At 37.0% G+C, this 16,329-nt stretch overlaps 1 protein-coding gene across 2 annotated transcripts in view; it reads left to right on the forward strand.

Annotated features, from left to right (window-relative positions):
* Nucleotides 1-798: 798 nt before the first annotated feature.
* Nucleotides 799-16,329, forward strand: part of LOC121406469 (circadian locomoter output cycles protein kaput-like) — an 89,742-nt gene continuing 74,211 nt past the window's right edge. Inside the window, exon 1 of one of the 2 annotated variants that reach the window (XM_041597483.1) lies at nucleotides 799-1,454. In XM_041597483.1, coding sequence (XP_041453417.1) covers nucleotides 1,435-1,454 — 20 coding nt within the window. In that variant the 5' untranslated portion in view covers nucleotides 799-1,434. The remainder of the gene's footprint in view (nucleotides 1,455-16,329) is intronic. The other variant, XM_041597491.1, reaches the window with a different exon arrangement.

Consider the following 16,329-nt stretch of genomic DNA (forward strand, 5'->3'; position numbering starts at 1 on the left):
CATAAGTGCTTCAAAAATTGAAATATAAAGTGACCGGAAAAACCATCTTAATTTCATCCCATAGTCATACACTTATGTGTACTATTTAGGTGTCTATAAGACGCCTATTTACACAATTGGGGTTTGCCTTGTAGTTTTAGCTTTTCATTCCCAATAATGGTTGTTTTCAGGGTTTATTAGTTCTAATACATGCACTTGTACGCATGTTTCATCTTGGTTTGAGATTTTTTTAAATCGGCTGCTCACAAAGTTAAACAATACCTTTAACATTAAAATTCAATAACTTTGTTATTTGTTATCAGATTTAGATGAAAAGTAATTTTGGTGTCATATGAGTTAATAAAATGTGTATCACCCCCTTTGTGAAAGCCAGACTGATGCCGGCTTGGACTGAGTTCATGCACCTTTGGATGTGGTTTGAAGCAATGAAGGTTTGTGTTTCATGCGAAAGTGGACTTTGTTCAGAGCAATAAGGATCCATGTTCAGAGCAATAAGGATCCATGTTCAGAGCTACATGTTAGACCTATGGTACCTGTATGCCGTTACGATCTGGGACAATGCTCACCCCATGCACCCCAGATGTGCTGTCCAGTGCATTCTAAAGCTTTATATGTACTGGTATGTTGGTACATGATTCAGTGTGGCCTAAATCATAGGGGCTTAATAAAATAGATAATATGGTTACGTAAACACTTTACGATAATCAAACTTCAAAGACAGTTTAGTATAGAGGATTCCACACTCCAGTGCACTCCCCCATGTTGGTAGGGAACTCCGAATACACCATAGAAGTTACATAGACACACACTCCCTTCATAGCGCACACACACACTCTATTGGGAAGCGCATACACCACTGTAAGGTCAACTTGACACAATTCTGAGTGAACCCTTACGTGTGCGCTTCATTGCTAGACACCCAACTCCTCTCCCTATATCGTGTCCCCATTCTGCATGGCCCCTTGGAAACAGCCAGCTTTGGTATTAACTCGAAAACAAACTGAGGCAGCTCTCTTTTCCCCGTCTTAGCCCGTGGAATATATGCTTGGATCCTTCCCCTGTATCTCTATACATCAAACACTATTCAGCATAGGAAATTTGGGGATTCATGATTGTTACGACTCGAGTGCAGGAGAGAGGTATGAAAGAACCACGGAATGGATTGGATCAGGAATCGAATGATAATACCCTGTTTACATACTGGCATTCGTGTAAAATGCTCTAATTACCAAACCACTTGAACTTTGGAATTATTGGAATCTATCGGAGTTCTGGATCCTACTACTTTAATCATCTGTGTGGGAAATCTGTATTTCAATCGTATACAACATAATATGTAACCTATGTGACCTGTTGAATGAATAGCTGTTGGTGCACGTTGCAAGGACACCCCATGGTCTATATATGGTATAATGCAACTGGCCATCCTGTTAGATGAGCACCAACATGCAAATGTAAGTATTTGCTTTGAATTGCGCAATCATTTTTGATTTCTGTGAAGTTAGCCTTGAAAAGGCTCGAACATAACTTCTGATAAGCACGCAATCCAGGGGTCATTTTGGGTAAGGAATTTCCACAAAGCAAGAATTCAGTACTATAAAGGTGTAAAATGTTTCTTTCCAAAAGCTAAAGAGCTCTTTGAAAGGTAAATTTTATTGATTTTCCTCCAATATTGTTAAAGAGTATGAAACATACCTAAGTAATTATACAGCAAGTATACATACAGGGATAAATCCAATCGATATTTTTAAGTTCGATATATTGTAGGACAGTTCTACAGTGGGTATACGTGTAATTGACAACTTCTGAAAAGTGCAGTTAAAAAATTGATTTGAAACTACTATGGAAAGGCATGTGTATGAAAATTATGGAATCCTGAAATTGTATGATTAAACCTATGATATTATCGATAGCCATGACGACCTAGAATATAGTAAAGGTAAGATGTTATGTGCTGTATATACATATCACACAAGTACACATAGGCCTACGTGTACATGAACAGTATTACCTTTTACATGTATAATCATTTTTACCAAAATCAGTCTGCAGATTCATGTAGGTTTCGCTTTGGATATGTTTAAAAGGGGTACTCCAGGCTAAAAATAATTATGTCTAGATAAAGTTCACTGAACAAAACGGTGAAAATTTCATCAAAATCTGATGAAAAATAACAAGGGTATGGAATTTAAAGTTAAGCAATGTCTTTTGAAACAGTCTTGAATATGGGCTGATGGTGTTGAGAAAAACTACCCTTTTTCATGTTATAACATGAAATCATCATTATTCCATATTGTCATACATGTGTGTATTGTGTCTCTCTTGTAGCGAAATAATTTGCAGCAATGATTAGTAATGATAATATATAGCATTAGACCTTTAGAGTGTGCCTAAGAATATAGTTTCCTTCTTCAGAAGCGCGAGGGAATTATTACGCAGAGGGGGAGATGTTATTTGAAATATGACAAGAATAGATTTATATAAATTTTTAAGGTTGGCTTTGAATGGCTATAGGCTTGGCTTGTATATTGTTAAAAGAGTCTGCATTCCACATAAATGGGAGCATTATTAGCAAAAGCTTTTTTACCAAATTAGCATTTGACTCTACAAGTTGTCAACAACCTGAATGCCGAAGATCTTAGATTTCTAGAGGGTACATATTCCAAGATATTAAAAGATTGTTAAAATAATTAGGAGCGCAACCATTAACAATTTTCTATGTAAGCAACAAAATGTTGAATTTTATTCGCTCCACAACAGGCAACCAGTGAAGTTTTTTTTAGAACAAGCGTTGCATGTATGTGTGTATATTTAGGAATTTTACTGAGAATTCGGACAGCAGCATTTTGCACCGTCAATAGCTTGAATCTGATCACTTTTAGCACTTAACAACAATGCATTGCCATAGTCTAAACAAGAAGTAATTACTAGAGTTTTTAATCCAATTTACCATTTTATAGACAAAATGCAAAAGAATCTGTGTCGATATGACATCACCAGCTTGCTAATTGCATATTTAAATAACGCATAACTGTTTCACAAAAGTAATGCACAATTTTGAAATGTTGTAACTCTTTGTTAATATTCCATGTCTGATTGTGATGTATTTTTCAGTGATTTTGTTTGTCTGATTGTGTTTTATCTGCCCGAATCATATTAATTTCAGCTTGGGGTACCCTTTCAGTAACATGAGGAAATTTCCAGATTTGATTTCAATGCTGCCAAGCTAAAGCTTTTAGGTTCAAGAAGAGTAGCAAACCAATTTTCTCTTATATGTAATACAGAGTACAACAAAGAGAGTAGAATATAGTCTTATAGACTTACTTGAAATCATGGCAACAACCTTAAAATAAATTAACAAATATTTAAATAGCCAATGACATGTAACGTCTGGTCCATCAGGCCCTCACACACAGTTTGTAGATTTCAGTACAAAATGACCTGAATCTTATAAATTGATCCCTTTTTTCAGCTCATAATGTCTTTACCCTAATAAGGGCCCAAAGTTAGATTTTTTCAAGATTTTTTTAATAATAATGACTGTTAAATTTACCTGCTTCCATAGACATATACATGTATGTAATGTACTTTTGAAATCACTTGTTCCTGAAATCAGGAAGGAAGATATCTGGTCCCTTTAATTCAACAATTTCAAGACACTTCCTTGGTTTTGAAGCATTACATCTGCTTCTGTATCACTTGCCATCAATCTAGCCAAAATTCTCTGCATGCATTTCAAATTACTCCTCGCCATAGAAATATGGTTGCTAAAGATGATGAGCCTGGATCTCGTCTTACAAAGAGTTGCGACTTGCGAGTGATCCGATCAACCACGACTATGGAAGAAAGCCATTCTGTCAACATCTAAAATGCATGCCTATTCATATTATTTTCTAGATATGATGTATATTCATCGTTTTCTTGACAATTCAGTGTGCTTCTCTTTGTTTACAAAGTACATTTTACTCTTTGCCATAGAAATATGGTTGCTAAAGATGATCAGCCTGGATCCCATCTTACAAAGAGTTGCGAGTGATCAGATCAACCACGACTATGGAAAGCAAGCAATTCTGTCAACTCGTTTACAAAGTACATTTTGCAAAATTTCTGAAAAAAAATGATGACAGTGATGGATTCCATGAGTAGTTGATGTTGATTGAATCAGTCGTAACTCTTTGTAAGAAGGGGGGGGGGGTTCTGGTTGTATTTTGTTGGTAATAAGTGGGTCATAAAAACATTCTTTCAAAATTATGTGGCATCACAGACGAGCAGATCCTCCAAATGTTGTGTGATTTGAATTTCCCACAGTGCAATTTTCTTTAAAAAAAATGAGAGTGATTTTGTGTGTTCAGACGCCAGATGATATCATCACACTCATCGTTACATTCCTCCTATATAAAGAAAATAAACATCATTTTCTAAATGAAAAAAATTCATATCTCTATATGTTGATGGATTTTCATCATACATACACCAAGATTTTAGTCTTATTTATCTGCTTTTATTAAAACAATCTTATTGTCAGAAATGTCAGGGTGAATTTCCTTTTCAATGGAACATACAGTTTGAAATGTTTTTATCAGCTGTTGACCCAAGAACACATTGACAACTACACCTCATGAGAATGACTCAGTCCTGTGCTTCAAGTGTTGACGAGCCTTTCCTCTATGTAAAAAACAACAACATTGTTTGAAATTTGAAGCATCTTGTTTAGAGGGGAAGTTCACCCTGACAACAAGTTTATTGTAAAATTTGCAGAAAAATAATAAAAAATATTGCCGAAGGTTTGAGAAAAATTCATCAAATAATTAACAAATTATTAGAATTTTAATTATTTGATTTGTGACGTCATGTGCGAGCAGCATTCCTACATAGCGAATGGTAAAAAATCAATGAAATGTCATTTTCTCAGAAAATTGAAAATGGTTTCACTGTACCTTTTACATGTATATATCAATAGACAAATCATTTTACACCCGATCATGAATAGAAAACAAAATTTAGTAATCAGGAACCATACAAAATTTGAAATTCATGCATTTTATATTACATAACACATGGGCAGCTGCTCGTTTATGACGTCACAAATCCAAAATTTTGAACTCTAATAACTTTTTTAATCTTTAACGGATTTTCCTCAAACCTTCACCAATATTTTTTACTATTTTTTTCTGCTATTTTTACAACAAAGTTTTCTTCAGGGTGAACTTCCCCTTTAAGCTTGCGACTCTGACAACTAAATTTTTTAACCATTAAAGTGACTAAACATTGATTGACATAATTGAATTTATTCTCCTTCATTTCAAACAAATTGACAAAGTAAGTCAGAAAAAATCAGAATATGAATAAAAGAAATAAAAAAGGGAACTCACTGGAACTCATTGCTTCAAATTATGAAAGAACTGTTTAATGGTTTAATTAACTTGCTTAAAACTCAAATCAAGCTGTTTAAAACTTTAAACAACTTGTTTTAAAGCTTAAAGAAAATGGCAGTTAACAGGGTGACAGGCTTGCCTTGAGCATTATGCTTAAAATTTTTAACTGTCTTTTTACAGTGCATTATCAATGGCCTTATATACAGCTATGAAACTTTCTAGATAAGCTTATATTATTCAGCTTTGAAATGATTTAAAGTTTGTGGGTGTACATGTAATGATGTAGCCCTCTTGGTTTGGAAACTATTTAGGAACAAATTGTTTAAAAGTTTAAACAATAGTTGACAGAGTGACAGGCTTGAGCTTGAGCAACATGCTTAACATTTTAAATAGTGTCTTTACATGTACAGTGCATTGATGATACAGATGTCAAAAACCATGTAGGCATGTTGTCAATGATTCAGAATCAAAATCATCAATCAGCTGCAAATTGCCTACATGTATATAGAAATTGACGGAGCTTTCTAGTCTTAGCAGGAGGACTTTTAAGCAAGCAAATATAGGTCAATCTATAAACAAATGAGAAAAGTGAAGAAAAACCCCATTTTTTTTTGTTTCTTGAAGTGTTTTTAACATTATACTTCATTTTCAATGCCCACATTGCCTACTTTTCAATATTTAGACTGTAAAATGAGAATTGTTAACTTTCGTTTGATACCTTTTTTGTGTTGGATGTATTTATATAAAAATGGTAATTTTTTACCCCAAATACACTGAATGAATGAATGAATTTATTATCCAATGTAATAACATCCAATGACATCCAATATTATCCAATGTAATAACATCCATTTTGAAAATTTATAGCTAATTTGTTACAAATACATACACTTTAGAAAAGCAAAATAAATAGAGCAACCAGAAAATGAAAATTCACCAATGATGCTTTGTAACAGAAGGCACTGTTTCTGCCACCACCCCTGATGACCTGTTTTTGTGGACGTAACTCGTGTCCTCAAGTCATTGTAAATTCACTTCAATTTATTTTTCTTGGCATTAAGTACTATTGTTGTTATTATTTGTTTGGCATCACCTGTGCCTGGGAGGTGAAAAGTGAACTGAATCACTATGACCTGCAGGTCTCTCCCAATATTACTGATTGGGGGGAGTGCAAGTGGATGTAGAGGTGGACCACTACAACGGGGTTTCCCCCTACAAGTGCAATATGAATAGTACAAACATGACATGCATATATATCAAACAGTAAAAGAAATAAAGTATCATACTAAGAGGGTAGCAGCCGAAAAGGAAATTAACGTTATCTACGGCCGACCCTACAGCCATTAAACTTTCTGGATTCTTAGCCCATTAATTCAGCTTTAAATTCAAAGTTTGTGGGTATAGCTCCCTTTGTTTTGAAAATATTAAGGATTAACTTACGGATAAACCACCACATTTTTTTTGGCAGGCGGACCTCATGACAAAAAATAATTTTCTTCTTAAATTCGATTGGCATTTGTGGTTGTAAGAACCATGTTCTGTACAGTCCTATGTAAAAACTTGCTACAGAAAGTGTAGCAGTCATAACGAAATGTGGAGCAAATTGCATTGCGATACCAGGAAAATTATTCCCTTTGACAAATGATCATTTGTATTCTCATTCCCCAAGCACCAGCAATGTTGTAATGGTTTGTGGTTACTTCAGTTTAATCACAATTCAGACACAAGGATAAATGACAAAAAACATAATTCCATGATTATTACCTGACATCTTTGGTTTTCTTGTATCAACATCACCCCCCCATCATGTTTGTGAGGCTTGTATGGAGTTCTGAAGCTATTTGTTATGACCTTATTTTCTTGAACCTTTGAAGCATGGCAGAAGGACCCTGTCCTTGTCTCTCTGTCTCTTTCCTCAATTCCTGAACTATTTAGTTTCCCTGTTAGGAAATTTCGTGTTGTTTACAATCAGGGAATGTACATGTACTTTCAAAAAATTGCTTTCTGCTCATTTTATATAATATTAAAAAAAAATGTGTGTACTGGAATCTCTGTTGTTGTTAACCAGCAAGCACCAAATTTCCATTAAATCAGCCAATCTATTCAATTTAATTCAAATCTATGATGGCAAGCTGGTGGACGCTGTTAGAACAACCTGCACGAGACCTTTTTTTAATTGAAATACATGATTATTTCTCAATAGTGTCCATATTGCATATAAGGGCCAAAATTGACGTCTCATTTTTTTCAATTTCGAGGCCTCGCACCTTTATCATTAGTTGTATTACCTATCAGAATATTGAAATCGTTTAAAATATGAAAACCCCCAAAGCGACAGATACATGTAATATTATTTTTTATGACTTTTCGAAGGGGAGAGGGGCCAATTCTGACATAAAAATGTTCCTTTCCAGAAATTGATGTTTTAACGCATCGTTAGACTTTATTTAATTAATGATGGTTTGTCTATAAGAATTATCTATTTAATCTTAGAATGTTCACTTGCCACATGAAATAAAATCAAATATGCCATGTGATTCACATTAAGAGGGACTCATTAAAGCTACCAATTGTGAGTTTTTAATATTCAAAGAAAATTTTACCATGCATGGGCAAATTTGATTTTCAAATTTTTAGCAAGTTCAGTCTCGTTCTCTTGTCAGCGATCTACTTGCACTGGCAGCCCGCTATCTCCTCTTCATCATCTAATACAATGCATCAAATAAAAGTCATCACCAACAAGAACCCTGAAGTGTGAAGTGTTCGGGAAAAGACCTATTCAAAGAGGCCGTTCGCATTACGCTTTCTAAAACTAGTTTACTGGAAATGAATCAGGAAACCAGTTGGGAAGATAGCGGTGCTAGCATTCCCACTGGATCACAGGAAAGTGGTTCTCCAAATCACTTCATGTAAACTGATCATGTTGCTACAGAAACGCTCTCAGTGGGGCGACACGTTTTGCGCGAAATTCAAAACCACTGCGTAGGCATTCTAGACCTGTTTTGTGGAGTAACATGCTAAAAATGTGCAAAGATCGCTTCTGAAGAACGGTTGTGTCCTCACACTAAAACCAGATAACCAGGCAAAGCGAAAATTTCATCGTGTGGTGGTTTCCTGAACTGGTTTGGAAGATCGCTTCGACCGTTCTCACTAACACATTAAACTAGTTTGCACTAAACTAGCTTCCAGTGAACTAGTTTTAGGAAGGTAGTGAGAACAGTGTCAAAATGTCTTGTTTGATTATTGGCACGTTCCCAAAAGTACAAGAAGATATGAGTGATGTAAGCAAACAAGTTGCAAAACAAAATTCAGATCATGGTCATGTCTCATGAAGCTCTACCTGAATGAATTCAATACAAATCATTAGAAATTTTTTATTATAGCAGACCATATTTGATTCTAAATATCAATCACCTTCATACAGTCCTACATGTAGTCCAGTGGCGGATCCAAAGGGGGGGGGGCACATCCAGCCTTTGCCTCCCCCTTTTTTGTAGTCCATATTTGTAATGAAAATTCACTAGTGTGTCCGTACCCTCTTTGAGAGCCGCAGCAAATATTTTTAATGGAGCTATGTTGTACAAACACAACTGAGGACCTTTTTTTTCCTTGTCACATTTAACGAGGGACAGAATGACTCATTTTTAGTAAATTTTTTTTTTACTTGTCAACTTTTGATATAGAAAACGTGCCCCCCACCAGCCCCTGTCAAAATCACGTTAAAGTTGCACATTGTCTTGATTAATGAGGGCGATGTTTGAGGGTGCTGTACTCTCCACACTCATCAACATAATTTGCTTGCAGCTGTCAATCATTAATATTAAGAAATTTTCAGAAGCACACTTTTTTTAAAAGCGTTTTGCAGGACATGTACATGTACATGCACACATACCCAGACATGGCAAAGGTTTGATTTTAAAGAAAAGCTGGTCATCTGGATGAAATAAAATGACAAGGAAGATACAAAATCAAATTGCACCTCAAGATTTTTAATAGGGAAGTGAACTGACAAAAACTCTTATTGACTTTGTTATTCTTAAAGTAAACCTGTTGAGATAATTAATTCTACAACACAATAAACGAATAAGCCTGCATCTACAATTTTCATTAGGATATTGTTTGGAAAGGAAACATACTTATTTTTCTATTTTCTTACATAATCATTGCCACATGAATACATTTAATCATGAATTCAAGTGTGCCTATATCTAAAGACAACACTGCTCTGAATGTTGCATTATGGGTTAAGAATCTGGCCAGGATTGAGTAGCTGTGGACTTGAGGTGGTGCTACATGTACATGCATATATGCGATGGTGATGGCTCATATTTTTGCTTTTAACTTTAAATCAATACAACTCGATACCTTTGATGGGAGCCAAGGTCATATAGCTGTAGAATCCGCATACATTCGTAATTCCGAAGCTTTGTTATTCCCAAGGTTCGGATATTCCGAAGGTTCGTTATCCAGAAGGTTCGTAAGTCTGAAAACAAAATTGAGGTTCGTAATTCTGAAGGTTTGCTAGTCCGAAAAACAAAGTGAGGTTCGTAATTCCGAAGATTCGTTAATCCGAAAATGAAATGAGGTTCGTAATTCAGAAGGTTCGTTAGTCCGAAAACGTAATGATTAACGAACCTTATATCATTTTCGGACAATCGAACCTTCGGAATAACGCCACAAATGTTTGTATGAACGAACCCTTTTACGTTTTTGGATTAATGAACGTTCAGGTATAGGCAATTTACGTGTTTCAGAATTACGAACATTCGGAATTACGAAGTGTAACCATAGAATCTAATAGCAATGGTGAGATAATTTAAGTATTCCGGTGTAGGTCTTAAGTATTTGTCATCTATTTTCTGCCTGTATATGTAATTTTAGGAAGTTTGTACAAGATGTTGCCTTGCCTACCATAACATATTAGTTTTATAAAAGACTGACAAACTTTGTTAGATCACCAGAATACCTGTCAAAGATAAATACCAGTTGTGGTAATGACTTTAAAATGAGTTCAAATAAAATCCAATAAAATGACCACCCAAGTATTTTGTATGAATGAGAAATATGTATATAGAGGAAGAAAATTGCAAAATATGCATAGAATTCAATCAAATGTTGGGAATTTTTCCATGCAATTATACACTGTCCCACTCTCATATACGCATTTCTGTTATAGTGATCATCAGAATTATCAGTTTTGAGCTAAGATTTCATGATTTCACAAAGATTAGTTTACATGTACATCAATGTACCAGATCTACATGTAGATACATGTATATGATAGTATGATGACAATTTCCCTTGGTTTAACAGGATTTCTCATGAAATAATTTTTTGCTGCAACTACTTTCTTTAACTTTGAACTTAAACTACAAGATTTTCTTCAGGCTAAAAAATACCTGGGAATTGTTATATGTATTAACAATGTCCTGAAGTTATGAGCATGCTCAGTATGGTCTATACTAGCAGGAGAGGCGTGCAATTCAAACTCGCTATTAAACTCATACCCCTTTCACAAACCAAATTATGTGGCTAATAGCAGCATAATTTGGTCGTAAAATCGGAGGAGGACCAGAGTTATCCGCATTATTTTGATGCTGCAATTATCCGCATAATAGCAGCATCTGGACCAGATTTTGACTATATGAACGCATTTTGAAAGTAATGCGGATAATTTCCATAGAGCGGTCAGAAGGTCAACCTTTTCCAATGTAACCGCATCGGAAGGGGGTGTGTGCGGTTGCCATGATGATTATCCTCCTTTTTCAGGACGGGTGCTCGTAAACACAGTACGGATTATTTTCGGAGTTTATGAACGCAATTTTTATTGAATTATCCGCATTACTCTTAGGCGGCTAATTGGAGGATAGGTTTATGAAAGGGGTATCAGTTGCTCAATGCGTAATATTCCTGAAAGAAAATTCCTGCGTAATTGTAGGTACTTTTACAGGGATTTTTCCAGGTCACAGGTGCTCTTGCAGTGTGAAAGCATGTGTTTGAAAATTATGTTAACATGGTAACAGAATATTGCATTGAAATGTAAACATGCGGATGAACTACTTCATTTCTTGACCTATATACTCATAAATTCAGCATACTTCACCAAAAAATGTGCAAGACACATTATTTTGCAATTGCAACCATGTATTGTAGCTAAAAATCCAGGAAAATTCATTGTGGATAATTGGATTGAACTATTTCCACAGTTCCACAGCAATTGCTCCTGAAAGTTTGCAGAAATATTTATCTTGTGGTAAAGACATACAAGATTCATTTTCTAAATGTGTTGGAAAATGCATTACCATGGTAACGACATTAATCAACTTCAGTGATATTACTAGTTTTATATAAACAGGTTTTGCCTAATGAGTGAGACAACTTGAAGCTAAGTGAAGGCCCCTTTTAGGATTAAGTTCAATCAGGAAATATGAACTCCCACTTCCCTGGTTTCCATCATCTTTGTAGGTCTTTTGTAGGTCTGCGAGCTATATAAATAGAACCCGCACTGCATTGTGTCAGGTGACATCATCAGTATCCTCATTTGCTTACCGACCAGGGCTCTGTAACACAAAGGTTTGCGATGGATTGCAAATATGAAAGAACCACACTGATTGGTCCCTGCTCAGTATTTCAAACCAAATGCACCTGTAACATTGATATTGATTGGTCAGTTTATTTAGCGATTGATCGCTAATCTTTGTGTTACGGAGCCCTGTACATGTAACTTTTTTGTTGTAAAAAATTAAGCCAAACTTAGAAATGCCATTACCGGTACTTTCTTTAATATTTTAAATCTGATTTTGATTAAATTTTCAGTGTTAGGATTGTTGGATTTGTCTATTTTTTGGTATATATTCAGATCAACTTTTTCTTGGGGTGGACTTGCCCTTGAAAGGTTAAGAAAGTTATTAGAATTTTAAGTTTTTGTTTTGCCACGGCGTATAAAAGCAACTGCCCCATATGTTATTTTATATAAAGTGCTTAAATTTCAGTTTTCAATGGTTCATGATGAGTGTTTTTGTCTTTCAGGATCGAGTGGGAAATAATTTATTTGTTGATATACTAAGTGCACACAATAAAACAGATTTTCATTTTTTTGAAAAATGACATATTCAAATACAATACATGTGAAGTGATGTCAAAAATAAAAAAAAAATTAATTCTTTTAACCTTTCAAAACTTCAATGGATTTTCCTCAAACATTCACCAATTTATTATTATTATTCGTTAATATTTGTTATTTATTATTTATTATTACCCGTATCAGACATCTGAGCTGGTCATTTACAAAACCGTATTGCCCTAGATTCATGAATATTGGGAAGGGATAGGTATATTTTTTGTATTTTCCTCGGTCTCATTGCGCATATTTACTTTGCATGCAGAGAAGATGCAAAATATACCTTTGTATTTTCCCTGGTCTCACATCCGGGCATTTTAGGATGCGTATAAAGAGATACGCTTCATAAGGATCTGCGCACCAACAATATACGTCATAATAAAGACATCACTGGATCCGAGCGCTTGCAAGTACGTCATAATGGTAAAGTGCAGAGCCTAGACCATTATATTAACAAGACAAAATAGAACTATTTTAAAAAGAAATATCACCATTATCACGATTTTTGCTCTAGATATCTGATTTGGATGATAATAAAAATATTGACTGGCTCTTTCGGGGAACATCAAATACATTGCCCTTAAAAGACCCATATTGCCCTCGTCTAAAGACTCGGGGCAATATGATTCTTTTGCTGGCAATATATTTGATGTTCCCCTCAAGGCCAGTCAATATTACATGTATATAATTATTCTTACAACTTCCCTTTTACCTGAAAATTAATTTCAGGCAACTTTTTGTGGGTTTTGCCATGCCTTGTTACAATTATTCATCTTTCTTGCATAAAGCTACCATTCACCTTTAAAGAGAAATGCCAGTAGTTGCAGTAAACACTGGTTTCATGAGAAAGTCTGTAAAACCAGGCTTAATTGTCAGAATATCATCGAGGACCTAGATCTGGTACAGTTACATAAACTGAGCTTTGTGAAATCTTGAAATCTACGCTGAAAAATGTTCACACTGAAGATCACCAACACAGATAGGCACACGTGGGACAGTGTATTATTGCTGGAATAAAGACCCGACGGAAGTGACCGAATCCGCGCTTATTTTTCTTATTTCTCATTAATTACAGAATTTACATCAATAACTGGGATATACCCATTTGATTTGCTAGTTCATTACGATGAACCTGCGTGCCGAATATAGAGTACACAATTTTTCCTGCGCGCGCGCTGCATCTCCCTACCAACGCACTATCCCAAGATCGTCGCGCAATTTGGCGTCCATTTCCTCTTTTACTTTCGCCTGCGGTCGAGTGCAGTCGCAAGCTAAGTACACTCTCAAAATTGCATTTCTGTTTTCCGTTTGGATACTTTATTGTGCAATTCTTCCCTTATTTCAATCTTATTTTCTCTCATCTAAGATTGTTATAGGATTATCACGTCGCGCAGAGCTTCCGTGATATTATTTTAACGTTTCTTGTCCCTCTTCGTGAGTGTGTTTTTTAAAGATACGTTTCTCACAGGCGGGTTGTCTTCACCTCTCCGCCCCATAGCTCCGCGCCTTCCTGCTCGGGCGTTGTCTTCGCTCCTTTTTAATTCTTTTAATTCTTTTTATTCACTGACTTCTTCGTTTATACGACTCGTCGTGAATTTAATTGATTTATTTCTCCACAGATAGGTTCTGTAGGACGTTAGGAGCGTCGTATTCCAGCCTCGTTTCAAGTTCTTTGTCTCTTGTTTCGAGTTAGTTGATTGTTCTTTTGTTTCAATCAATCCTTTGTTCTTGTATTTATTAATTGAATTAATTGGTTAATTGATTAATTAATTAATTGATTGATTCTTTTAATTCTTGACTTGCTCCTTTGCCTCGATTCAAGTTCTTTGTTTCTTGTTTCGAGTTAGTTGATTGTTCTTTTGTTTCAATCAATCCTTTGTTCTTGTGTTTATTAATTGATTAATTATTCAATTAATTAAAAAAAAAAAAAAAAAAATTATTTTCTTTCCTTCACAAGAATACTTAGAATTTTTTTTTAGGAAGCCGTCTCCTGTCAGCGTTCGTCGCCGTTGACTCGGCCTTCCTTCTCGGGAAAGCTATCTTTGTTTTTCCCCCCTTCCTTTTCAAGTCAGCTACCGGTCTCTGGACTTATAATTTTTTTTTTTCTTAAACTTCTTGTTTATAAAAAAAAAAAAAAGAAAGGGAATCTTACTCCCCTTTTTTCCTTAGCTGATCCTCACCTCAAGAAAAATTATTATTTTTTTTCTTTTGAACAGGTGGACACAACAAAACAAAAAAAAAAAAAAAACAACTTAGTGTTTTCTTCTTTTTAGATGCTTCCCCCCTTCCTTCTTTTCAGAATTTTGGCGGAAGCAGATTCTTGTTGTGATAATCAAATAATTAATTTTTCTAACGGACTTCAGGGACAGTGTCTCTTAATAATTCTTAATTATTACTGTTTCCTTTGTTCTGGGATTTTACCTTGTATCATCCTTGTGAGATCCGTTTTTGACTCTCAAAAGTCCGCTTTTTGAGGTCCTTGTCTTCTGGGTTGGGGTTTGTTACCCCCCCTACCCCCTTTGCTTCTCTGTTTTTTTATCTTACTACTAGATCACCCTACGGCAATAATGAGCCTTTCGGACTCTCTTCTGAAGAGCCTCAGGCGACTGCTGTTTCGGGGCCCGACACCGGGGTCTTATCCCCCACCACAGGTAGTATAGATAGCGAGAACAGAGTCAGAGCCCCGTGGGCTCTCAAAGGGGTGGAACCGTGGACGTGCGTTCACGTGCCCCGCTTAATAAGGGTGGAACCGTGGATTTGCGACCACGTGCCCGCACGGTGATGGCCAAGGCTTCCGTCCCGGAACCTGAACCTTATTGGGGAGCGTCGCACTAGTACAGAAAACGGCGACTCCTCTAGGGCTGTCAGACCCACCGGCCATCGGGTCACCTAAAGTCCGGGGGGAGAGCACGGGTCTCTCCACCCGGCAAAGACTAGGCTCGATGCCGTGTAAGACCCCTCTAGGGAGCGTCGGCAAAGGGCTACCAGCCCCTAGTCGGAAGAGGCACCTGAGTCCGACCGTGTCGGACTCTCAATTCAATCTGACGCCGTCAGATTCGGCCGACGCCTCCTCTCGCTCGGCTAGCTCTCCCCGTGGGAGAGCTAAGGAGAGGAAGACAGGCGCAGTCCAGTCTCTGGTCCAGCCTTTGGTCCAGCCTCTGGTCCAGCGTCTGGTCCTCGGCTGGCTCTCCCTGTGGGAGAGCTAAGGAGAGGAAGACAGGCGCAGCCCAGCCTCTTGTCCCTTCTTCCGCTCCGGCGCCGGAGCAACCGAAGAAGAAGAAAAGAAGAAGAGGAGAACCACAGACGTAAGCCCCGCTCCGTCGGGCGGTCTGTCCTCTGATTCTTTTGATGGCCAGGCCTCTCAGCTTCTCAAGCTAATCTAGAGTGCCCTCCAGCACTGCGGGTTTTTACCCCCAGGCTTGCCTGCTTCAGCCGACGGTACTACCAACCGAGCGGATCAAGCAGACACCGGCCATCCAACACACCTCGGAGAGTCACCGGCAATATCATGTTTCGCCGGCTCACGCACCTGCAAGGGAAATTCCCGCTAATACACAGGTGCTATCGACATACGGGCGTCGCCCGCCATTATGTCTCCAGACTCCCGATCATTATACCCTCTTCTGCCCCCCGGCGGGGGCCGCATAGAAGAGGAAGAAGAAGAAGAAATTCTAGGTCGCTAACCCCGCTGTGCGGGCAGACCTTCCCTTCTGATTCTTGTGCCGACGGCCAGGCGTCGTAACTTCATGTTACAACAGAACGCCCTCGAGCACCACGGATCTTCATCCTAATGCTCTCTGTCAGCTAAAACCGCCGTGTCGATGACCAGGCAGG

This window comes from Lytechinus variegatus, chromosome 1, assembly GCF_018143015.1.
Source record: "Lytechinus variegatus isolate NC3 chromosome 1, Lvar_3.0, whole genome shotgun sequence".
NCBI lineage: Eukaryota > Metazoa > Echinodermata > Echinoidea > Temnopleuroida > Toxopneustidae > Lytechinus > Lytechinus variegatus.